A 25,478-nucleotide genomic window follows, 5' to 3' on the forward strand; every position below is an offset into this window, starting at 1 on the left:
TCGTTTGAGTTAAAAAAACAAAAATCAATAGGCTGCATTTAAGTTTTTTGACCGGGTTATTGGTCAACTTGCCGGGTGACACCGAGTTTTATCTTTTCCTGTTTTTTCTTCAATTCAGTTCGGTTTTATCTTCAAGTTGGCCGGGTCCTGAATCGACCCGCCAGACTGATCCGAGTTTTAAAACTATGGGTATAAACCTCAGTTTATAGTGAAATTAATAATTATTTTTTGAAACATTTTAATTTTAAAATATATATTTTTTATTTTTTAAAAATTATTTTTAATATCCATACCTATAAAAACAATATAAAATTATATAAAACATTAATAAAAAAAAAAAAAAAACACTTTTAAATCGGTCGGTGCAATCAAGGTCAAATACGATTATAAAAATAAAAATCCGGTGCGGTTGAATGCACAACTTTTCAACTGTTGTTGCGCGCTCAGCCGCTGCACCTAACGGTCTTTTGAAAGACTGGTGGTTGAGGTTTAAGAAGCAGAGAAGAAGGAAAAGTAAGAAAGCTGATCCTCATCTGTAGACCATACATATCCTCTTGTATTCTTCGATTCAAAAACCCACATTACAATTCTACTCTCGCTTTCCTCATCCATTCATGGTCAGTTATGGGATTTCCCAAATTCTCTTCTATCCTCTCTGCAAATGCAAACAATCAAAACGGTTCTATTCAAGAAAATCTCATAAAGAATCCTCGTAAATACTTGACGTTCCCCAGATCTGTCTTTAACTACCTGGGACTGGGACGCCTTGCAGTATCTGGAAGTAAGTAGATTGACATATTTAATTAAGGTTTTGAATAATATTTGATGCAAATTAGATACTTGATTAAGGTGCAGATAAATCTGATGGGAGCCAGAGGTCGGAGGAAGAAGAGAAGGTGTATTCTTGGCTATACGCCTTGGCACAGTCGGATAAAGATTTGGTTTTTGAGTACGTTCGCTCCACCGAAAGGGGTAAGCAATAGATGCAGACATATATATATTTGATTGTGGAAGCTAAGATTTAATGTCTGCAGAAATCATGACTTCTTGTTACCATTTTGGTATTAGATTTGCTTATCTGTTTTTGTATTATTTGCGCAGGCTTGAGCTTCACTGAAGCTGAGAGGAGGTTGAGAGAAAATGGTCCAAATGTTCCTCTTGAATATACTTTTCCAAACTGGTGGCATCTTCTGTGGCATGCCTTCTTCCACCCTTTCAATATTATTTTGATTATACTGTCTGCCCTCTCCTACGTAGCCAGCGATAGCCCAAATGGATGCATTATGCTCATATTAGTTTTTATAAGCGTATCCCTTCGATTCTATCAGGTATTTTCCGCTTAGTTAACTTTGTTCTCTTCTCTATAACCAACACTCCTCTGCCAGCTCACATCATTTTCTTGATGCCCACTTCAGGAATACACTAGTTCAAAAGCTGCCATGAAACTCTCTGAGTTTGTAAGATGCCCGATTAAAGTTCAAAGATGTGCTGGCAGAGTTATTCAGACAGAGTTGATTGTTCAAGTTGATCAGAGGGATATTGTTCCTGGGGACATCGTTTTTTTTGAACCTGGAGACCTTTTTCCCGGTGATGTTAGACTACTATCTTCGAAGAACCTTTCCGTCAGGTATTTCTAATTATATATATCTTTCACATCATTCCCTTGCTATCCGCTTGAGCTAATTATAGAACAAATTAACACATCCTGCTCTTATGAACAGTCAGTCCTCATTGACAGGCGAGTCCTGGATAACTGAAAAAACAGCAGATGCTAAAGAAAATCAGAGAACTCCTTTGCTAGAGTTGAAAAATATTTGCTTCATGGTACGTAAGATTATGTATCGAATTTCTAGCCTCAAACTATTACGTTCAGAATTCAGATTCCTATCTTTACAGGGTGATAAAATTGAGAAATACAAGAGTTTATTATCCTAGAACGAATCAATTCTGACACTATGTAGGTATTTTATTAAACTGGAGTTCTCTATTTTAGCATGCTTGAACAAGTAGGTGTAACTGTTGAGTTCTATGGTGGTGAACTAAATGGAATCAGTTATAGTGATCCTGTTACTGTGAAAAAATATGCTAGACGCGCACAATCAGGAGTTGGGAATTACAGTAGTTAGGGAATACATTAATTGTAATGGTGTTAGGGGACGGGGTTGCCCGCAATCCTACTCAAATGGGACAGAAATATTTCAAGGGATTTTGAAACATTTGTGTTGTTCTTGATCTGTACTAGAATTCGTGTTTATTCTCCACTCGGTGCAATTGAAAATTCGGATACTGTTAGGACTAGCAGAGAAAACCAAAGAATATGTCACTATTAGGTGTGTGCGTGTCTCAATTGTCGTTCTCTATCGTGATTGCCCTTCTTTCTCGTTCTTGATTGGCCTTTTGAGTTTAGAATTTCATATAATTTTCCTAAACTAATAAAAGAGGAAGGAAAAAAAAAAGAGGTTTCCAACCATTACGGTGGTCTTCACTTTTCAGTAGGATTGATTCACTGGCTAATGTTTATGCATAGCATACATATAGTACTGAGAAATGAAACATGTACTGGGCTAATTAGATACATATAATTTCAGGGAACAAATGTTGTATCAGGTAGTGGAATGGGTTTAGTTGTTTCGACAGGATGTAAGACTTACATGAGCACCATGTTTTCAAGTATAGGAAAGAAAAAACCACCAGATGGCTTCAATGATGGCATCCGATGCATATCCTACGTGCTCATCAGCGTAATGCTGGTAGTGATGGCAATCATAATATTGACTGATTATCTCAAGTCTCATGATGTGAGTGAGAGTGTTCTTTTCGGACTATCAGTTGCATGTGCACTCACTCCGAATATGCTTCCCCTTATTGTTAACACAAGTCTTGCAAAAGGAGCACTTGTCATGGCCAGAGACAGATGCATCGTCAAAAGCTTAGCTGTTATACGAGATATGGGATCCATGTAAGTTCATATGCTTAATTTTCCCGCATTTTGGGTTTGTTAGTCTACTCAAATCTCAGGCAGCATTTATATATACATACATGTATGTTTTACTTGTTTACGTAGGGATATCCTATGCATCGACAAGACTGGTACACTCACCATGAACCATGCAATCATAGTTAATCATCTTGACAGCTGGGGTTCACCCCAAGAAAAGGTTTTACGCTTTGCGTTCCTGAATTCCTACTTCAAGACTGATCAAAAATATCCTCTAGATGATGCCATTTTGGCATATGTGTTCACAAACGGATACAGATTCCAGCCATCCAAGTGGAGTAAAATAGATGAAATTCCTTTTGATTTTATACGAAGAAGAGTGTCAGTTATCTTGGAAACTGAATCAAATGCTTCCCAAGGAAGAAGTAGCCAAACCTGTGATAGATTCATGATAACCAAGGGAGCATTGGAAGAAGTGATGAGAGTTTGTTCCTTTATAGAAAATGTTGATGGGGGTGAAATTGTTACCTTCTCTTCAGAAGACTATCAGAGGATTCTGAATATGGGAGAAGAATTAAGCAACCGGGGACTAAGGATAATAGGAGTTGCGATAAAAAGGCTACAAATGGTGTGTCTCAATATCTCTGTTTTATTTCTTCTCAAGGTTAATATTTTGCGTACATCACTTCCCTAATCTATGTTGATTGTTCAGAAAATATTCAAGCCTTGCAATTATTCTTTTTCCCTGGCAGACAACCTCCATAACATGTCATGCATTGCAGGCTAAAATTTGCTTACAAAACAAGCAATCCCATCCAGCCATCTCATGATAAATAACCTTCGTATATTTTTGTGTAATGTTTGCAGCGAGGAAGTCATCCAAACATGGCCAATGAGGAGATCACTGAATCAGACATGGTCTTCCTTGGTGTAATAACGTTCTTTGACCCCCCAAAGGACTCAGCAAAGCAGGCTCTATGGAGGCTAGCTGAGAAGGGAGTAAAAGCAAAGGTATTAACAGGCGACTCGCTATCTCTGGCAGTAAGGATTTGCGAAGAACTTGGCATTAGAACCACCAATGTAACTACAGGACCGGAACTTGAGCTACTAAATCAGGATGACTTTCATGATACTGTTAAAAGTGCAACGGTGCTTGCTCGGCTAACCCCTACTCAGAAACTCAGGGTGGTTCAATCCTTGCAGACTGCTGGTGAACATGTCGTTGGATTCCTAGGGGATGGAGTTAACGACTCGCTCGCAATAGATGCTGCCAACGTAGGTATATCAGTTGACTCAGGTGCATCGGTTGCAAAAGACTTGGCAGACATCATTTTACTGGAGAAAGATCTGAATGTACTTGTCGCCGGGGTTGAGAACGGTCGCCTCACTTACGGCAACACCATGAAGTACATTAAAATGTCTGTTGTCGCCAACATAGGAAGTGTTCTCTCACTCCTGATAGCAACACTGTTGCTGGAATTTGAGCCATTGACTCCGAGGCAGCTCCTTACACAAACTTTCCTTTACAGTGTGGGTCAAATCGCAATCCCATGGGACAAGATGGAAGAAGATTATGTAAAGACCCCCCAGAAATGGTCTGAGAGAAGTTTACCCATCTTCATATTATGGAATGGCCCTGTGTGCACCCTCTGTGATCTGGCGAACCTTGTCTTTTTGTGGTACTACTACAGAGATTACAACATATTCGATGTCAAATTCTTCCATTCTGCTTGGTTTATTGAAGGCCTTCTAATGCAGACCCTAATTTTCCACTTAATCCGAACGGAGAAAATCCCCTTCATTCAGGAGATATCCTCGTGGCCTGTAATCTGTTCAACGGTGGTGATCTCTGCCATTGGGATAGCAATTCCTTTCACAAAAGTTGGAGAAGTCATGGGATTCACTAATTTGCCATTCTCATATTTTGGATTTTTGGTCGTGCTTTTTCTAGGGTATTTTACAGTTGGTCAAGTGGTCAAGAGAATGTATATTTTGATATACAGAAAATGGCTGTAGAGAACAGAGAAAGAGAATATTATTCAGAATGAATAATGTAGCTTCTATGCTTTTACAGGATCATCCACATTTCTAGTGGAAACTCTCTGGTCTCACACTATTATTGACCTTGCAAATTGCCACAACAAATGTACGGAAGGTAATGCTTATTCATGGCGCCAATAGACCACCACCGACCATTCAGCCCAGATCGAACCAACCCAATAGCCATTCCTCCCTCTCTCACCGAATCATCACAACCACCGAACAGAACAACCTTCCCTTTCCCTCCATTATGCAACCCGAACAAACCAGCCAACAACTCGAAAGGCTCAGCCAACCATCTCTCCACTACGAACCAGCAGTGAACAAGATAACACTAGCAGAGCCAGCCACCACAGAACCCATCCCCTCTCGATCAGCCATCACAGAAGCAGACCAGTCTTCCTCTCTCTCCATCACCACCACCAACACAATTCAAAATTAAAAGGAGAGAGAAATCTCAAGGCAAAGAAAGGCTAATCAAGTAGCTCCTCAACAGCGAAAAGAGGAACCTCAAGGAAGGGCATGGCTTTCAACAGGAATCCGATTAGAAGAGGATGACAATTTGGAAGGAGTTAAGAAACCCTAAAGGTTCTTTATATATAGTTTGGTCCTAGTTCATTTGCACGCGTTTCACACGCGGGCAACCCTTATTTATTTTTTTTTTAAATATTTTTATTAAAAGTGCTTGAGATTTTTTAACAATAACTTAAACTCAATCAAAAGATAATTTTTTAAAAATTATCTCCAAGAATATTTGGATGATTATTTTTTATTTTTTAAAATTAATGTTGAATGATAAAATAAAAATAAAAATAAAATAAAAAATAAAAAAAAATATCGAGTTATATAAACTTTTCAAACTAGTAATTCGGGATATTAGATAAAAAAAAATATCATATATAAAAATAGTAAACTCAATTCTCAACAAATACAATATCAAATAATGAATTATCACTATTATTATTTTCATTGTTATTATTATCATTACTAATATTGTCATTATCATTATAGCTACTACTATTACTATTATTATCAATAAGTAATATCATAATAATTATTAGTATTATTATCGTGATTACTATTATTATCATTGTTATTATCATCACTATTATTATTGTTGTTGTTGTTGTTTATACTATTGTTATAATTATTATCACTGCCACTATAACTAATATTATCATTATTTTTATTTTTATCATCATCATCATTATTATTATCAGAATCAAAATTATTATTAACTATTATTACTTATTATCAAAATTATTACTATTATTACTATCATCATCATAATTATTAATATCATAATCACTACAACCATTAAAATAAACTATTATTATTATTATTATTATTATTGAAATAACAAAATCATAAACTTGTTTTGATGGATAAAATACAAAAAAATCATAAAAACTTTGACAAAAGAGTAAATAAAATGAATAAGAAATCAAACGATAAATGACCAAACTAAAATAAATATTATTACTATTGAAGAAAGCCATAAGTTTGATTTGAAAGATAAAATTAAAAACTATAAAAACTTTGACAAACGAGCCAAGTGAAAAAAATATGAAATCAAAAACTAAAAGTATCGAATTGAAAAACATTATATACAAAAATTAGAATTAAGGACTAAATTGTAAACAAATAAAAGAGAAAATGACCAAGATAAAAAAATGAAAACAAAGAGGATGGATTCTAAAACACCAACAAAAAATAGAGACGGATTTAGGAGGACTGAAACTATAAAATAAATAAAAAAATTAAAAGAATGAGGATTGAAATAAAAAATAAAAACAAAGAGGATGGATTCTGAAACACAAACAAAAAAACAAGGATGGATTGAGGCAACCATAATGGATTCACCAAGTTAAACAATTGTATTCTTTTTAAAATTATTTTATGTTAATTCAATGAAAAAATACCCACTTGCAAAATTAAGCACCAACAAAGTTAAGCACTAATTAGTCAAGACCCAGTTATGAAGGATAAGATAAAAAAAAAAAGAAGATAAAATCATAGTTATAAAATTCAAACCAACCCAACAGGTTGACCTAGGACTTGGATGACTTGAGAAATGGATCGAACTAAGTTGAAGAAAGAATGGGGGGGAGGGAATGACCTAGATTAATTTTGATAAACTTGCTCAATAAACTTAAATTTATTTTTTAATTGCCCATGATTATTCTAATTTTTTTTATTTCCAATTACACACACACACACACATGCACTAGTGCACTGGCCTGCGTTCCGTAGCGGGTCGAGTCAATAACATTTTTTTTAAAATGTAAAAAATTACATTTTAAAAAATATTTTAAAAAAAGAGTTGAGTCTGGTGGCCAAGCCAAACCCGAGAGATTGTTGGTTTGGCGCCCTAGCCAAACCCAAGTACTTATAGTTTTTCTTCAATACTACTATTACTTTTTTTTCTCAAATTTATTAATGATGATGATGATAATTTTACTCTTCAAATTAAATCTATGGTTTTTTTTCAAATAGTAATAATATTTTTTAAAATTTTAATAATAATAATAATGAGATTTATAATAAAAATAAAAATAATAAACTTGTCTAACCCATGTTCTTATAGTTTTTTATCTCTTCAAATCAAATTGATGGTTTTTCTACAATAGTAATAATATTTTTTTTCAAATTTAATAATAATAATAATAATAATAATAATAATTTTTAATTTTACCATTCAAATCAAATCTATAGTTATTTTCAATATTAATAATATTTTTTTTTCAAAATTTATTAATAATTATATTAATAAAATAAAAAAATAATAATATCTATAATACCTATACATCTGGATCTACAAATCCACGAGCCTGTGTCTTCAGACTCACTCGTCTTTGTTTGCAGACTCGCGCGCCTGTTAGACCCAGGGTGTTTGGGTCTGATAACCCTTACTTGACCCAAGTAAACAATAAACAAATAGAAGTACTCTTGGGTCTGATGGCCAAGAGCCTATTAAAAAAAAAAAAAAAAATAATTAGGATTTTATTTAGGATTAAATACTTCAAGGATAGTTTAAATATATTTTTTTAAAAAATAGTTTATAAAAAAAATTGATTAGGATTTCTATTTAAGATACTTTAAGGATAATTAAATTTGTTTTTATAATAAATAAAGGTGCTATTGGGTTTGATGGCCAAGAGCCTATCAAAACAAATTTAAAAAAAATAATTAGAATTTTATTTAGGATACTTCAAGGATAGTTTAAATATATTTTTTAACAAAAATAATTTATAAAAAAAATTGATTAGGATTTCTATTTAATATACTTCAAGGATAATTAAATTTTTTTTTATAATAAACAAAAAAATTTATTTAAAAAAATTATTTAGGATACTTCAAGGGTAGTTTAAATATATTTTTTTATATATAAAAAATAGAACAAAATATAAAAAATAATAATTATCATTTCTATTTAGAATACTTCAAGGGAAGTTTAAATATTTTTTTAATAAAAATAGAAAATAATTATAAAACAATAATTATCATTTCTGTTTAAGATACTTCAATAATAGTTTAAACGTTTTTTTTTTTTATATAAAAAAATAGAAAACAATTATAAAAAAAATTAACTAGTATTTCTGTCTAAGATACTTCAAGGCTGAAACATTAGATTAGATTTTTGTGATGGTTTGTTGTTTATAAATTATTTATACTTTATTTATAAATAATTTTTTGATCCACGTTACTTGGTCTGACAAACATGTCTAACTAAGTTTACTTGAATAATAATAATAATAATAATAATAATAATAATAATACCAACAACAACAACAATAATAGAAAATAAAATTTTTATTGAAGGAATAACAAATTCATAAATATAAAACTTGAACTATTTCAATGGGAAGATATAATTTAAATTTTTAGATCTAAAATATTAAATTAAATTTTTATGATGATTTGTTTATAATAATGAGGATATGTTTGCTTGAGTCTGTCAACCATGTATGATGTCAGACCCACATGCGCGGGTTTGGCCCAAGCACCTAGGGTCTGACAAACATGTACAATCCCAATGCCAGATGTCTGGCAACCATGCCATTTCCCAGTGCCAATCTTTAAAAAACTTGAACAAACTATTATGTCCTTAACCATTTTTTCAATGTCAAATGTATCTCACGGAAAAGACAATCTCACCCCCAACTACATGCTTAGCAAGTTTTTTTTGGCAAGAACAATTACATCATTACACTGCTTTAATCCATAATGATATGTGTCTTGGTGAACAGTGAAAACCCCACATCAACCCAAACATTTCGGTCTAGCCTGAATGCCTTGAATTTGGTAGATATGCCTGACCTCAGGGCCAGGTGTTTGACAACCATACCATTCCCTAGCGCTATACCCTAAAAAACTTAAACGAATTATTTTATCTCTAACTATTCTTTCAATCATGGATAAGATAACCTCACCTCATATGCATGCCTAAAGAAGTTCCTTTGCTAAAGACAATAATATCATTACACTATTCCAATCTATAGTAACCTGTAAATTGGTAAACAGGAAAAGGATGAACAATGAAAACTACACAACATTTAATTTTTGTTGTTATAAAGAAATTTGATGTCGGTCCAAAATAAGATACATTGATTTCGTTGAAAAGGAACAAATGAAAAACTAAAAAAAAAATCTGGACTTACACCTTGCACTCCTGAATTGACAATTTGAGCATGCAATTTCGTATGAAAAAAATAAAAAGGACCATCTGTGATGAATAAATGCCAGCAGAAGGAATAAAAATACATTATTTCAAAACGTTTATCTCTAAATGTCCCTTCTCCCTTCTAATGCTTAGTTTTTTGTTTTTGTTTTTAAACGTTCTCAGTTATTCAGACATGGAAACTTTTTGTTCTTTACAGATCTGGATTTTCAGCAAAGCACCGAGGCACTAATTTAATTCTGCAAGTCGAGGACACTACCAATAGATGACCTTTTTACCGACTCCATAACCAATTAATTTACATGAGGACCATGAATTTATAAAATAAATGAAAAGAAGGCGAGGGTATATAAAGGATATGCAATAGCATTAAAAAACATTTATACACAGAAAACCTAAATTTGTTTCCTTGGCTTCACAGAGATGAACTTGCCTATAAATTCCATTAATTTAGATCAGTAATAACATTTAATAAAGCTAAGTTATTTCAAGTTGAATTTCTTTAGAAATGTTGAGAAGAAAAACACAGTGACGCTGTAAGGAATCACCTCCATGAATCTGCCACAAACGTTAAATCAAATCAGTTGAAGCAGCGAAGATTGACAAAAGCAGTCACAATTGCCTAAATTATATATCTGCCTTTTGATATTTTTAAAAAAGTGTTATTGTTTTTTTAAATTATTCACGGAAAGCAATAAACACAACAATTTTTTTCTTAAAAAGATTTTTTTTTCACTTCACGGTGAAAAGGATCATATTATTATATGAGGGTGGGCAATGCATCCTGAAATAAGAAAAAACTAAAACAGATATATAATTATAAAAAACCATTAATGACAGGGGCTACTGACAATTACAGTTTATGGCCAGGGCTCCCTTACACCTTCCTTCGTATGGAGAAAACAGCTGCAGGGACAGCATAAACAATAGTAGTTACAGGCAGATTCAAGTAGACGCCATAGTTGTGCATTCTCGAAAGCTTTACGGCTACAAGCAACAAATCAATTGACTCGGTTGTCATAAGAATAAACTCTCCGTGGTCATTTTATGTGGGATTTGAATGTAGTTAAAGGGTTTTACTTCTTGCTTGATGCCATTACACCATCCTGTTCAAAGGGATTCCTTCATTTTGGTGAACAACCCGTTCCACCGGGGAGATCATCTGTGGCATTGTCATACCTCCAGAAACAATGATCTCTGCATTTAAACAACAATAAAGAAATAAGCCTGCATCAGAAAACTTGTAAAAACAAGACTAACATTTCATATATTCCCTTTGCCACAATGCAAGTCAAAACTTTCAACAAAAAGCCCCAATTGAAACTGAAGTCCAGATGCATGATATTTTCTCAAGTGTCTACTAAACAATCCTACTGAACTTTCTTACCAAGATGTAATTAGAAGTTGCTTGTCCAAGTTCAGGGTAATATATGACTCGATAGCATCTTGTGTTACAAACTTTGGAAAATATGAAAAATTGGAATGCACGCATGTAAACAAATAAGACCATGCTTTGTGTACCTTTACCCCCCTTATATCATTCCCGTGCTCTTTTATATGCAAATCGGATCTAAGTCACAAGTCTTTATTTCTTCCTACATTCAGTGACTTCGGAATTCAAGTGCAATAAAGGAAGTGATCCATTCATAACTAAAGCACGGAACTCTTATCCTTGACCATGTCTCTAGTGATCCTTATTTAAAAATTGCAAGTGAAGTTTTAACACTTGAATACATTGAAAAAAATAAAATAAAAATATCAAATTGCATGAAAAAGAACCAAGGAAAAAATTAGAACAAGACTGAAAGTTTACTAAAGTATGGTTTTGCCGAGATGATTTTAATTGTACTTGTCGGACTACACTGCATATGAACTCAGAAAAGCAGGCAAACAGGAAAGCATCAAGTAATTGAAGGTTCTCGCACAGCATAAAAACTTCCATTATTCATAAATTTAAAGGTAGATTTTTAACATGATTTGGGGCTCAAAATCATGTTCTGAATAATTTAATAACTACAGATGATCTATAAAAGAAAAAAATGCAGAAATAAAAATAAGAAACAAAACAAAGATATGCTGTGATACAAATTCAAGCTTCCCAGCAAACAAAAGTCCATGTTTCCTAAGCAACATGATAGATTTGGCTATTTCATAATAACACACATACCTATTCCTTCTCGAATTGACAGATTTGGTCTTATAATGTCCTTGGAATTCACCAGGAATATATCACCAATATATAGATGGTTTGTTGGAACAAAAACACTACACAACTCTTCATCTTCATTATCTCTCTGAAGTCAATAACCAAGAGAATCAAAGTTTAAGAACTCAGAGTGATTCTTGGTATGAAGAAATAGGATGTTCTCTTGAGATACTCACACAAAAGGAAAAAATATTCTTTTGCAAGAGAAGTTCATCACCGTAAAACAAATACCTGAAGGATTACTGTTGATGTGATGAAACCAAAAGCATATTCACCTACACGAGGATGATGAATAATTGCCACCTCTTTAAAAGCTGTGGTATTCTGATCTGTAGAGATTGTAGGTTTGATGTCAGTGTCAACTGTCAAGAAACCTCACACCAAATAAGCATAACTTCAATAAAAATGATCATGGTGATGACAACTATACAACTGCTAAAGTAGCAGAGAATAACATGCTCTGAGACCAACTTTTCTTAGACAAAAACATATCTTCATCCATGCTGCACATCCATAGTAACATAGCCACGAGGGACCAAAGACATCCATCTTCAACACTTAAGTTCAATTCCTAATACAGTATTCCACAAGACTTAGATTCCAGATTGAATGAGAACTGGAAACATGACTGATTTAAATCAACATCACACCCCAAGCAGCATATGACAATGTCCTTAAATTTTAGACAATTCAAAATTTGCATACAAAAATGTTATCCCATATAGCATCAAACCCCAAACACAGCCAGTAGTGATCCAAACCAAACCTGAAATTGTGTTGATATTATATATGATAAATTCTAACATAATGAAAATATTAATTTCAGTGACCAATGTTAGATCACGACTTCCAAAGCATAACTGCTACATAAAGCAACTCCTGCTTCCTAGCCAACAAGGTGCAGTTGGAACTAATTTTTCATTTCCAGATCCCCTCATGCAATTAAAAATAGAAAGTTTATCATAACCTGGAGAAATTGCAGCACTAATTTGTTTGGAGGCTGAATATAAATGCTTCACAAAGGGCATTCGCTTTATAAACCATTCCCCAAGCCAGAAGATGGTGGAACCTATCCATGATGAAACAAAAACACCAACAAAGAACACAAACACCAGAGATGTGACAAATCCAAGTCCTGCATCATAGAACAAATTTTTTGAGATAAATCATCGCACATTTTAACAAACAATAATTTTCTGTAACCAAACTATACCCAAAAAGTGTCTGAAGAAAAAATATCTGAAGCACAATAATCATCCAGAGTAATAAAATGTGTGTGAAGAAGAAAACACTTAATGATCCATCAGACATGCCAATCCAAATGGTGCTTAATGTTCCAAAGAAGTTTATCACAACTTGATATCTTAGCATACGGAAAAGATGAATTTCAAGCTTATCTTTTGAAGCCTTGGTTTTTTTCCCTCCTTGGTTCTTGGTTCTTGTAGGGTTTGAGTTGCACATATTTTCAGGTGATCTCTTACAACTTTTTTTAATACTCCAACGGTCAAATGAGATAGAAACAGTGGCAAAAATGTTCACTGAAAAACTTCTTGTTAGCTTTTCTAATTTGAAGTAAAGGAATATTTATTTTTCACAATAATTCTTTGCCAGTGTTGTACCAAGAGCAGCACACCACCTTAAAGGCAGTCAGGCAACCAGGCTTCCTATGCACTAGGCCATTGGCAAAATGATTGAAAACCAGCTATATAGCTTTAATATTTTGTTTTAGTTTGGTGGTTTGAGTAGGTTAGAATTCTTCAATTCTAATTACTATTATTTACTTTCCTTCTTTGAGAAGGATATTACTAGGGTTTTGATGCCTATTTAAGATCACCTTCTCCATATTTTATACAGACTTATTGATAATTGAATTGAACAGTGATATTCGACTTTTGCACTCTCATTCTCTCCTCTGTTTTTCCTTTGTTTATCCCTTCCTGTTAGGGACTTCTTTTTCTCTGCATTACTTTTATGTCGTTCTTCTATTTAATACCTCTCCTACTGTAATTTCTACTCCTTTCTACATTCTCTACAAAACCAACCCTATCCTACATCAATTTTGGTATCAACTTTGCATCTGTCTCCTTTGTTTAATTTAGAAATTTCTCATCAAACCTTTCAGTTAGAATGAGAAAAAATATAATTGCATAAAAATAAAAAACACTGCATTATTCAATTTAGTCATTTAGTACCCTTCCGTTTGAATATCTTGAGCTTTTACATTGGTTTTTGGTAACTAACAAAGAATTGGAAAAAAAAAAAAAAACTCATTAGGCTATGGAGGATATACCACGCAAGATGGAAAGTGGCATAGCTGAATTAGCTGATAATTCCAGAAAATCCTAACACAACTTGCCGACTAGGAAAACAACCTCTTGAATCGATTGGTATAGCACACATTAGCATAGTGCCTAACACTAGCATTGTTGACCACGGTCCTTTATCCAGAGCTCCCATTCTCCAAGCACAAAGTGTTTCATTTAAAGATCCACAAAACTCGAAAAGAAACACTGCCACACATAATTCTACTTTGAGTCAATACTAAGAAACTTCTTGTAGAGAATATCATGGTGCGAACTCGTTTGATGAGGATGTTGGCAATTACTATCATGTTCCTCCTCAATCAACTACTAGGCATCAAGCTAGGTATTCTTATACGAGTTATGGACATTTTGAGAATGAGGGTGGGAGGTATCAAAGGCAACAGAGACCTTTAGTTCCTTACTTGAGAGGAATCCATATAGGTTGCCAAGACAACTTTTTGTTGAGACAGATGACTTCCAAAAAATTCAAGGTAGATGCCAAGTCCTATGAAGGCAAGTTGGACCCCAATGTTTTTCTAGATTGGTTAGGAGAGAAGGAAATTGTTTTTGTATGGCAAGACATGGTTGGTGAGTTGAGGATAAGTTTACCAAAATGAAGTTTGCATGGGCTGCCAAATGATACTGGACGAGAGTTGAAAGAGAATTAGAGAGATTAGATGAAGAACCGATCACTACCTGGCTAGAGATGAAACAAAGTTGAAGGAAAACTACCTTCCCTCCCATCATGAGAGACAAATGCTTGAACAACTTTCAACTTTGAATCAACTGTCTTCAAGTGTAACTCAATGCATGGATAATTTTGATAATCTAATATTGAGATGTGACCTTCATGAAGGGTTATTAACAATTGTTTCAAGATTCATTAATGGATTAAGACAAAATGTAAAAGGAAGTCAAAATGTAAGCTCCGGATAGCTTAGAAAAAGCCCTAACAAACGGCTTTAGAATATGAACATTATTTTAGGTCTTTGAGTCAATCAGAAGTAAAAGAGTCCCAGACTTCAAAATCTTCAACATTTAATAAGCCAATTGATACTAATCAAACTAATCTTCAACATTTAATACGCCATTTGATACCTAATCAAACTATTCTTGTTAAGGGATTAAAGTTGATAAAGCTTTTGGGTTTCCTCGAAATGGTTCTAATAATATTGAGTGCTTTAAACTATCTGGCTTCTCATTGTCCTCAACATACTTTAACTCTTGAACATGAAAGATTGAAGTCCACTGAGGAAAATATTAATAAAATAGTTCATCCTTTAACACCTAGTGAGTCATGTGAGGAAATCAAAGATGCTCAAGTTAATGTTATAAGAAGTCTATTTTCTATCCCCACATGGGTGGAGATAAAAAAGTATGGTGTAGTGTGTTGCCTATAGATGTTGCCCATTTGTTGCTCGGTCATCCTTGAATTTTGATGTGGATTCAATTCATCATAGTAGAGAAACTACCTACAACTTTTAGTACAATGGCCAAAGAACAGTGACCTTAATAAGCTAGGAAGAACTAAAGAGAAAGAAAAGACTTTCAAGTGGTTATTCTTTCTATATTTACCACTGGATTTTTCCCCTTAGGACTTTATTGGTTCCTATTATCATAGTCTTGCTCTATATGCTACCAACAGACACTTGGTTGAATAAAGCTAATTGTTCATTTTCCATTGAAATGTACTTTGTGCCTTCAAGGTTTGATATGAGTGGCTATGCCAAGTATTACACTCCCCATTTCTTGCCTCAACTTTCACACTATTTGTTCATATGAGTCTAATGTGTCTTTGCTCAATTTTCCATCTATGAACACATTATCACTATTTTCAATATGGAGAATTGTTTTCTTATCAAGGCATCGCAAGGCCTCTTGTCCTATAAGCTTGATGTTTCAAGCGGATCTGCTTCGAGTGAGACCAATTCTGATTATCCATGCTTTCACTATTCAGCGAGGAGGACAATGATGGGGAACTAGCTATATGGCTTTGATATATTGTTTAGCATTGCAGTGTGAGTCATTTTATTTTAATTGTTTGAGTCGATTAGATTTCTTCTATTCTTCTATATACTTTTATCCTTTAAAAAGGATACTACTAGAGTTTTGATGTCTATTAAAGAGAACCTCTTCTATGATTTATGCAAACTTATTAATAATTGAATTGAACATCGATTTTCAACTTGTGCTACTCGCATTCTCTTCTCTACATAAATAACCCAAGAAGAAATTTATCTAATTTCAACTACTCAAGCTTTAAGAGCACAAAGGCCTATGGTGTTCTAATCTTCATCAACATTTACTGCATCATCACTGTCAACTATGTCTGCTCTCCTCAATCACTAGATGCCCTCACCAAGTGTTCTGCCCCTTTCTACCTATTTTCTTCTAGATAAAAAATAAAATCTATGTAATTAAATTTAGTTTCCAGAGTATCTAAATTCCTTTGATTTAAAACCTCACCTCATCACATAAGTTATACTAGCCATATTGGAAACTAGAAAATTTTAAGCATTCACATGCTAAGGCATCCAAGGTGCTTAGGTTGTGCCTTATGTAGCCTCATAGAAGTCAGGCATGTGCCTCACATGTTTCAGATAGGATTCTTCTATGCTTCAAAAACAACTAAAATGAGTGCACAAAGTTCAGGTGTTTCAGTAAACCACCTACTCCACAACCACTTCACTCAAGAAAAGCCTGGAAACACAAAATGAAAACACCAGTTACACCCCAGAAATCTCTCTAAATAAAACTGCAAAATCTCCTTACAAAGCCTCACTAAAAGCTCTCAACAAAGCCATGAAAGCATTGCTCACTACATAGCCCAAATAAAGCCAAACTGCTACCACTTAATACAAGCAACAACTAAAACAACCACTAATAAATTGTACCAAAGACACATGCAACAAGGAAGACTGAATTAGCTAGAGTTATGTTTATACCAAAAATAAACAGCCACGTGTTGTTTGATTAAAAGCAGGAAACATAATTGATCTAGTTATTATCTTAATGATCAATAGATTGGCATGCTCCACAAGACATTATATCTAATATTGTTCCATTAGTCAGTAATCATGCCACCTTAAAAAAAAGGTAAAAACATTGTCATTATGATTGATGAATAATTAGCACAAGCAACTGACTAAGGCTAATTGCATAGCCATGTAGAATATGTAGGCCAATTGCCAATTCTATGGCCAATTTAGCCATCTTAATTAGATCGTACCCTTTAACTCCTTTAAGCAATAAAGAGATGCACATGGACAGAGTCATAGTGCTTCCATACAGCCTATACCTTTGCCATCATTCTCAATGTTGTTGCCTTTGTCAACTTCACGAGGATTCAATGGCATTTCTTGACGTGGGGAGATTTCTTCCATATTCTTAGCATTATAATGCTTATTGCATTATTTCATCGATGGCTAAGTTTTTAGATTTTGAGAAGTTTAAGAAGAGTCTAAGACACGGTTTGGTAAATCAAGTACAACTTTTAATTTGACTGTTGGATCGAGCTGCGATTTTGATAAAAGATTTCAAAAGCCCTGTTTCTTGTTGGGTTAAAATCTCATGATGAACGAATATCAAAAAGGCCTTCAAATAAGGCTCAAAAGTCACTGTGCATGATTTACCTTGTTGTATTGGGATTCATTTCTTATTTAGATTAGGACTTTTAATTTAATTAGTACTTTACTATTTAGAAATTCTGATGCTAGATAGATTCTATTAGGTAAATCAAGCATAAATTTTAATCAAACCATTGGATCGAGCTATAATTTTGATAAAAAATTCTGAAGGCCTTGTTCCTTATTGAGTTAAAATCTCATAATGAAAAGAGATCGGAAAAGCCTTCAAATACGGCTCATAAGTTAATTGTGCATGATTGTCTTTATTTACCTTGTTGTATTTGGATTGTTTTTTCTATTTAAATTAGGACTTTTGATTTAATTAGTAATTTACTGTTTAGAAATCCTAATGCTAGATGGATTCTATTGGTTAGGAAAGTTTTAATTAGAAATAATTTCCTTTAAAGGATCTTAGTTTTAATTGAGAATCATTTCCTTTAAAGGATCCTAATGCTACATGGTTTATTTTGAGATTGAAGACTATTATTCAGATTTTATAAAACACTAGAGAGTTTTCTTTAAATTTCTCTATAATTTAGGTTTGTAACCTTATGGATTGAGCACCCTAACTTTTATCCATACTATATGCCGTGTCAATTGGTATTAGAGCAAGTTGATCTCGTTGATAGACAGAGGCAATAGCAACTCGCTCTATGATGCAGGAGTGGAGGCCACTAGTGTGTTGTGTTGGCTCAGGAGCAGAAACTAGATCATTAAGAACAGAGGTTTGATTGTTTGGAGCAAATCATAATAGATCTAGCTCGGCTAATGGGTAGCGCAAACAAGGATCATGAAGAAAAGAGGAACTTTCCTAGAGACTTAACTTGAGGTAGGCCAAACCCTAGACTTATTCCTAAATTTGATGAGATTTCATTCTATGATGGAGATTTTTTAAGAAAAGATTTATTAAGTGGTTGGCTGAGTTGGAAGCTTATTTTTATTTCAACAAGATTCCTTATCATCAAAAGGTAGAACTTATCATACATAAACTTTCTTATGGTGCTAGAGAATGTTGGTTTGAATTTCTAGACTTTAGAGCTCGTATTGGTATGCCTATAATTTCATCTTGGCAAGATTTGAGATAATCATTAATTTTAGAGTTTATACAAAATGATTATAAAGAGATTTTGTATAGGATAGATAAGCAAATAGATTATTATTATTTGCCTTGTAAAAGCAATGAGAAAGAACATAAGGGAGTTTAATGGAAGCAAAATTTCAAAGTTATATAATCATGTTGAAGAAAATGTGATAAAAGAGGATGCTGACAAACAGTTTCAATCTTTTAACCTTAAGTTGAAGAAGCTAATGGCAAACAATGATCTTCCAATCATGGATGAAAATCTTGCAAACAAGGACATAGAAGACATAATAGTTTCTAGCAATTTTCCAGAAGATCATCTTGGTGTTCCTTTACATATAATGATTAAAGTATTGGAAGTCATAGATGATGATGAATCAAGTTTGAAGTAAAAGAATGTGGGAAGAAACTACAAATGGACTTCATAGGAACAGAAAATACAACATTAGATATGGATTTTTTTTTTGCATATACACATCATAAATTAGATTTTGTAGTTCACGGGTCAAAGACATGCAACTTTAGGAATATACTAGCTTTAGTGTTATATTCGAAGTATCTTTTCCTTTGGAGTGATCAAGTTCAATTTATGGCAGATAACTCGAGGGCGAGTTTTTCTGAAGTAGAGGGTATTGACATAGGGAAATTCCTTCCAAATTCTTGGCATAATAATGTCTTGCATTATTTCATTAATAGTTATGATTTTTAGGTTTTGAGGAGTTTAAAAAAAATCCAAGACACAGTTTGGTAAATCAAACATAACTTTTTTAATATGACCGTTGGATTGAGTCGTAACTTTGATAGAAGATTTTGAAGGTCCTATTTCTTATTGGGTCGCAACTTTTATCCACGTTATACGCCACATCAATTCTACACCTTCAACCCAACTTCACGCATAGCCCTTTCGAGGGATTAATGGTGCAGCCAAATGGTCATAATTATTATGGCCAAACTCTAGTCATCCACCAAAGGCTCCTCCCAAAGGATCATCTTTTTATCAGCAAATAAACCTATCTATTGTTGATTTAAGAGTCATCTAGTTAGAAATGGAGAACAAAACAAACAAGACTTATTATAATAACATTGTGATAATCAATAGAACCACGCAAGCCGTGGTCGACCAGCTCAATTAGATTAAGCATCAATCTCCCATGTAGACATGTGGGGGGCACGCACAAGGGCACCTTCCACTAGAAAGGTTTCATTGGGAAGCAATGGGGATTCCCAACCATATACTAGGTATCGTAGGCTTACACATCAAACACAACCACAAACCCAGCAACTATAGAGTACAATCACACACAAGGTACCGGCTACCCTGCAAATATATAGGCAATCTTAGACCAATTATATAATCGGGTCACCTTATTTACAACCAACTCAACCTATAATTAGGTAGTTCACTGCCCACGGGTTTTTTAACAAGACAATCTCAATCTTCCTATACCTCGTGGGGGCTTGTTGTCTACCAACAAGTAAGGAAACATACTTAGTTGGTTACTTCAACAAGGTCACAATTGCTCATTCAATGGTTAACTCAAACCCTGATGAGGAGTTTAAAGAAGTTCAACAACAACTAGTATCAGCCACAAAACTTAGAGAGGAAAAAACATTTGAGATTGTTGCATTGAAAAAGTCCAAAAAGGCTAACAAGCCTATTCGTAAAGAAACAAGAGACCAAAGTGGCTATTGAAAATAAAGATTATTCAGATCCTTTCTCTAAGGTAACAGCAATGGTTGATCCAAAATCAAGAGTACTTCTTGGTAAAGGAGAAATACAGTAGACTAGGTTTGATCGACCACAACAAAAATTAGAGTTGGTCACTAATGTTACTACCATACGGGTTAAGCAAAATTATTGACACAAGAAAATCATGATAAACCTTGTCGTGAAGCATATATGTGTCCCAGTTGTCATAAAATACTACCTAAAGAAGAAGACTTTGAGGGCAAAGCTAAATAGAGATTGGAAGGGAACAAGAGTCCAAGACCTTTACGCCTAAAAAAGCATCTTGACAAAGAATGGTATAAGCATCAACCACAACAGAAGTCATCAAAACTCAATGATGAGGATGACAGGTTGGCAAGTAATTGCCAGCATCTCCTAGACTTGGAAAGAACGTGGTGATAAGGAAAGCTAACCAAGACCTGGCTCAAAAGGATGCAGTGTCTAAACATACTACTGAAAAAGAATGATGAAAAACCATACTTACTAAGAGAATAGGTTTTGGGATAAGAAGAGACCAGTCCTTTAGTTAATAATCAACAACAACAAACACATGTTAGAATACTGACACGTGAAGTTGATGATCAACCATAAACACAATCATTACAAGACAAGATTGAACCTAATCCAACATAAAAATAGGCTAACCACATTGTGCGATCAATTTATACCAAAAATAAACAATCACATGTCATTTGATTAAGAATATGTAGCATAATTAATCTAGAAATTATTTGATTGATCAACAAGTTATAACCCAACATTAAACCAAAATACGTAACATATAGGTTTTCATCTGGCTAGGCATATAATTAATTTAATTCAAGCAACATATTCGACAAATTTAGGTGAGGTGAGATTTGCTATAAATTATGTACTACCAAACCAATTCAAGACATTTCTATCACGGTAAAGAAAATGTAAAAGCATTAGAGGTTGGAGAACTTTTTCACTAAGATGTTCCACTAAAACAACGAAAGGAGATGTGAAGTTAGCAACTGAAATTAGCAAGCCTCCCCATATTTTATAACAAAGTCCAATGACCACTAAACTAATATGTTCCAACTTCAAATACTATGAAGTTGTTCAAAATAATTGTTTTGAACTTTGCGTTTCTAGACTCGGATCATAATAATAAACCATATAATACTAATTCCAGCAAATCAAAATTAGTCAAGATAGACCATTGAATTAATGAACTGGATACAATGCATTACTCTCGCATCAAAGCACTGAAATGAAGAAGTGACATCATGCTTAGACTATCAAACCATATCTTCTTTATTGAGAAATTTCCATATATTTCTTCCCAACATCCACCGTTTTTTTTCATTCAACTTTAAATGCTTATTTTAAATGTCCTGAGAAACAAGGTAAGCCGGTTGAATTTATCCACAAATAAAGATGAGAGAATACAGCAGTTGATATAGAATTAGAAAAGCTGAAGTTCCAGAAGTCAAAAGCATAAGAAAAGCCACATTTTAAGCTTACCAAATATGTCAATGCCAAGGCGTGCATATATTGGACTAAAGAAACCATCAACAAATTGAATAAGCCACCATGTAATAAAGAATGTCACAGCTATGGGGAAAAGTACTACACTGCAATTTCACAATGTATCACATTCTTAGGCTGGACATTCAGAAATATTTTTGGAATGAATAAGGCATAGCCATGCATATTACCATCCAGTAATGAACTTCTTGGAGACCCAGCTTTGTAGGACAAAACAGCAGGCCTGGAAAATTGGAGGAATGAAATTGCAATGTTATAGATACAAACTTGAACATTTATTTACTTAAATAAACCTCAGCAATGAAGCTTGGAGATTTTCATGGATTTAATCTATGTGTATGTGCAGGGAATTGTGTTGTTTCATAGATTAAGTCCCTTTGGATGTGTAGATGAATTTCAAATCACATCTGAGAGGTTCGGAACTTGGAGTATTTCTACAAGGAGGCACTATTGCCATGAAATGATATAGTTTCTGCCACAGTCTGTTCAGTTGACACATCAAATCAGCACTCTAGGTGGCCAGTGCAAGCAAACAGACATCTCTCTAGCAACACCACTTCACTACCCAAATGCCCAAAGAAGCAAAAGTACTGGACCATGAGCAAGATTGGAAATATTATTGGGATCCTTACAGCACAGTCACATGTGTGTAAGTTGCTGCAATTTTATCAATGTAGGGGGAGCGAGAAATTGACAAACAGAACCAGTCAAGCACTGTATTTTCTGCAGCGCAGTACAAAGGCATTGCTGCTTATGATCATCTGCAGCGGTTACTGGAAATGATATTGGGTTGGTCGGTAAAGTCTCTAAAGCAAGAAAATATTCAATATTGACGATGGTGTTTCCCACTAGTGTGATAAAAGTAAATTCCCCAAGGCATTCCAAACTTTCTCCTTACAAAACTCATCTAAGGTTGGGCATTAACAGTTGACATCTGCAGCAACCAGAATGATGATAACCAGATTGTTTAACAATGCCATGGTTGTTGCAAGACATGATTCTGCAACATTACATTCTCTAGGTTTTTTTTTTTCATTGAATTAGAAAAGGCCGCCAAATACAGTATTAGCTATCATAGATGGAAGAAAAGAATCAATTTTCAATTATAAACAAATATATAGGTAATCAAATTTATTGATACAAGTAAGAATTAGTGAGTGAAGCCGAAAATCAGAAAAGAAAGAAAGAAAGTGGCAGGCAGGGAGTGTAAAAAGAAAAGGAGTGGAGAATGAAGCAAAACCTCGCGAGTGGAGGAATTAGATGAGGACTTAGAATGAGGAGGCGATTTGGGTGGATCTTCGCCGCCATTGTCGTCGGGATGGCTCAGTGGAATCGACGTTGACTCCTTCTCTTCCGCCATTTGATGTTGATTTAATTTTTTCGCCACGAATTAGGACTAGCAACTGAGATCTTGAAGAATGGATTTTGATAATAATAATAATAACAACAACAAGGACATCATGTTACTATTATTACACTAGCTTCCTCTGCGTTTGCAGCGGTCAATAAATTTTTTAAATATTTAAAAAGTATAAAAAATATTTTTAATATTTTTAATTTAGTTATTAAGTCAAACTCAGTAGCACTATGTCTAACAATTATATCATAACTCTAACCGTTTTTAAAATAAAAAATAAAAAAGATAACGTTCATATTCTCTTCCAAATATTTACAGTGTGGTTTCAATATAAACATTATATATTTATATTGCGATTTTTTATTATTTTTTTCTATAAAACAACATTAAAATTATTTTTAAAGTATGCTAAATAATTTTTTTTATAATTTTTTATTTCAAAAAAAATTTAAAATACACTTTAAGTATCCTAAACATAAATATTAAATCGATTTTTTATAAATCTTTTCTATTTTTTTATAAAAAAATTAAGTTACTCATAAAGTATCCTAAATAGAAATTTTAATTAATTTTTATTATTATTTTCTATCAAAAAAAACATTTGAACTACCCTTAAAGTATCCTAAAAAGAAATGCTAATAAGTTTTTTATATAATTATTTTTTCTAAAAAAACATTAAAATTATCCATGAAATATCATAAATAATTTTTTTATAAATTGTTTCTAATTTTTATTAAAAAAAAACATTTAAAATACCCATAAAATATCCTAAAAAGAAATCTAATTAATAAAAAATATCCTAAAAAGAACTCTAATTAAAAAATGTTCTAATGTTTTCTATTTTTTCTATATAAAAAAAAAACATTAAAATTACCCTTAAAATATCCTAAATAATTTTTTTAAAATATTTTTTATTTTTTATTAAAAAAATATTTAAACTACCATTGAAGTATGATAAATATAAATGTTAATTATTTTTTTTATTATTTTATTTGTAAAAAAAATTAAAACTACCCTTAAAGTATCCTAAATAATTTTATATAATTTTTTTTATTTTTTATATAAAAAAACATTTAACCTACATTAAAGTATCCTAAACAGAAATGTTAATTAATTTTTTATACAAAAAAAATACATTTGAAATACCTTTAAAGTATCTTAAATAATTTTTATATAATTGTTTTCTATGTTTTATATATAAAAAAAACATTTAACCTATATTAAAGTATCCAAACAGAAATGTTAATTAATTTTTTTATATATAAAAAAAAACATTTGAAATACCCTTAAAGCATCCTAAATAATTTTTTTTATAAACTACTCTTAAAGTATCTAAATAGAAATGTTAATTAATGTTTTATATATATTTTTTTTTTATAAAAAAAATATTTAAACTACCGATTAAGTATCCTAAATATAAATACTAATTAATTATTTTATAATCTTTTTTATTTTTTTTATAAAAAAAAAACATTTGAACTGTAACAGCCTAGCTCAACTTGTCATATATAATTTGTTGTGAGCCTTATCATCCTCACGTTTTCTTTCTTGTGATGCGGGCCCACATATGAGCCTAACGCCCCAAAATGCGTATTACAAGTTAATAATCAACACTCTTAATAAGGCTAGCTACCAATCCCTCACCTGCCGAAGTGGAATATGACATGAACTACCTTTAAAGTGTCCTAAATATATTTTTTATATATATAAATGTTTCTATTTATTATAAAACAATATTTAAACTATTTTGAAATATCCTAAACAGAAATATTAATTAATTGTATTTATATTTTGTTTTATTTTTAATAAAAGCAAACATCTAAACTACCCTTAAAGTACCCTATATAATATATATATTTTTAAAAAAAATATTTAAATTACCCTTAAAGTGTCCTGAATATTTTTTTTTATAAATGTTTTCTATTTCTTATAAAAACAACAATTGAACTACCCTTGAAGAGTCCTAAATAATTGTTTTTATATATATTTTCTATTTCTTATGAAA

At 32.8% G+C, this 25,478-nt stretch overlaps 2 protein-coding genes across 4 annotated transcripts; one reads left to right on the plus strand and one right to left on the minus strand.

Annotated features, from left to right (window-relative positions):
* Nucleotides 1-514: 514 nt before the first annotated feature.
* LOC118030237 (uncharacterized) lies at nt 515-5,036 on the plus strand. Of its 2 annotated transcripts, none has more exons than XM_035034260.2 (8): nt 515-781; nt 850-972; nt 1,102-1,328; nt 1,416-1,627; nt 1,722-1,824; nt 2,589-2,959; nt 3,065-3,602; nt 3,806-5,036. In XM_035034260.2, the coding sequence occupies exons 1-8, from the start codon at nt 625-627 to the stop codon at nt 4,952-4,954; spliced, it is 2,880 nt and encodes a 959-aa protein (XP_034890151.1). In that variant the 5' UTR covers nt 515-624; the 3' UTR covers nt 4,955-5,036. The 2 variants fall into 2 exon arrangements, with proteins under 2 accessions (XP_034890151.1, XP_034890160.1); XM_035034269.2 differs by having other exon boundaries at nt 856-972.
* Nucleotides 5,037-9,589: 4,553 nt separating this feature from the next.
* LOC118030265 (protein LIKE COV 2) lies at nt 9,590-23,604 on the minus strand. Of its 2 annotated transcripts, XR_012169992.1 has the most exons (9): nt 23,357-23,604; nt 22,287-22,339; nt 22,093-22,202; nt 12,833-13,000; nt 12,097-12,194; nt 11,827-11,953; nt 10,740-10,856; nt 10,511-10,565; nt 9,590-10,217 (listed from the first exon to the last, which is right to left on the minus strand). XR_012169992.1 is itself a non-coding variant. In XM_073409584.1 (8 exons), the coding sequence occupies exons 1-7, from the start codon at nt 23,474-23,476 to the stop codon at nt 10,756-10,758; spliced, it is 777 nt and encodes a 258-aa protein (XP_073265685.1). In that variant the 5' UTR covers nt 23,477-23,604; the 3' UTR covers nt 10,450-10,565; nt 10,740-10,755. The 2 variants fall into 2 exon arrangements, 1 of the variants encoding a protein (XP_073265685.1); XM_073409584.1 differs by lacking the exon at nt 9,590-10,217 and having other exon boundaries at nt 10,450-10,565.
* Between the last annotated feature and the right edge of the window lie 1,874 nt (nt 23,605-25,478).

Source organism: Populus alba, chromosome 5, assembly GCF_005239225.2.
Source record: "Populus alba chromosome 5, ASM523922v2, whole genome shotgun sequence".
NCBI classification, from domain to species: domain Eukaryota; kingdom Viridiplantae; phylum Streptophyta; class Magnoliopsida; order Malpighiales; family Salicaceae; genus Populus; species Populus alba.

Excerpts from the sequence above, each read along its gene's own strand:
- LOC118030237 (XM_035034260.2), top strand. The coding sequence starts at position 625 with ATGGGATTTCCCAAATTCTCTTCTATCCTCTCTGCAAATGCAAACAAT. Across the intron at positions 782-849 it reads ACGCCTTGCAGTATCTGGAA|GTGCAGATAAATCTGATGGG; the intron begins GTAAGTAGATTG and ends TACTTGATTAAG. Across the intron at positions 2,960-3,064 it reads ATACGAGATATGGGATCCAT|GGATATCCTATGCATCGACA; the intron begins GTAAGTTCATAT and ends TTGTTTACGTAG.
- LOC118030265 (XM_073409584.1), bottom strand. The coding sequence starts at position 23,476 with ATGGCGGAAGAGAAGGAGTCAACGTCGATTCCACTGAGCCATCCCGAC. Across the intron at positions 22,203-22,286 it reads AAGAAGTTCATTACTGGATG|TGTAGTACTTTTCCCCATAG; the intron begins GTAATATGCATG and ends GTGAAATTGCAG. Across the intron at positions 10,857-11,826 it reads GTCAATTCGAGAAGGAATAG|AGATCATTGTTTCTGGAGGT; the intron begins GTATGTGTGTTA and ends GTTTAAATGCAG.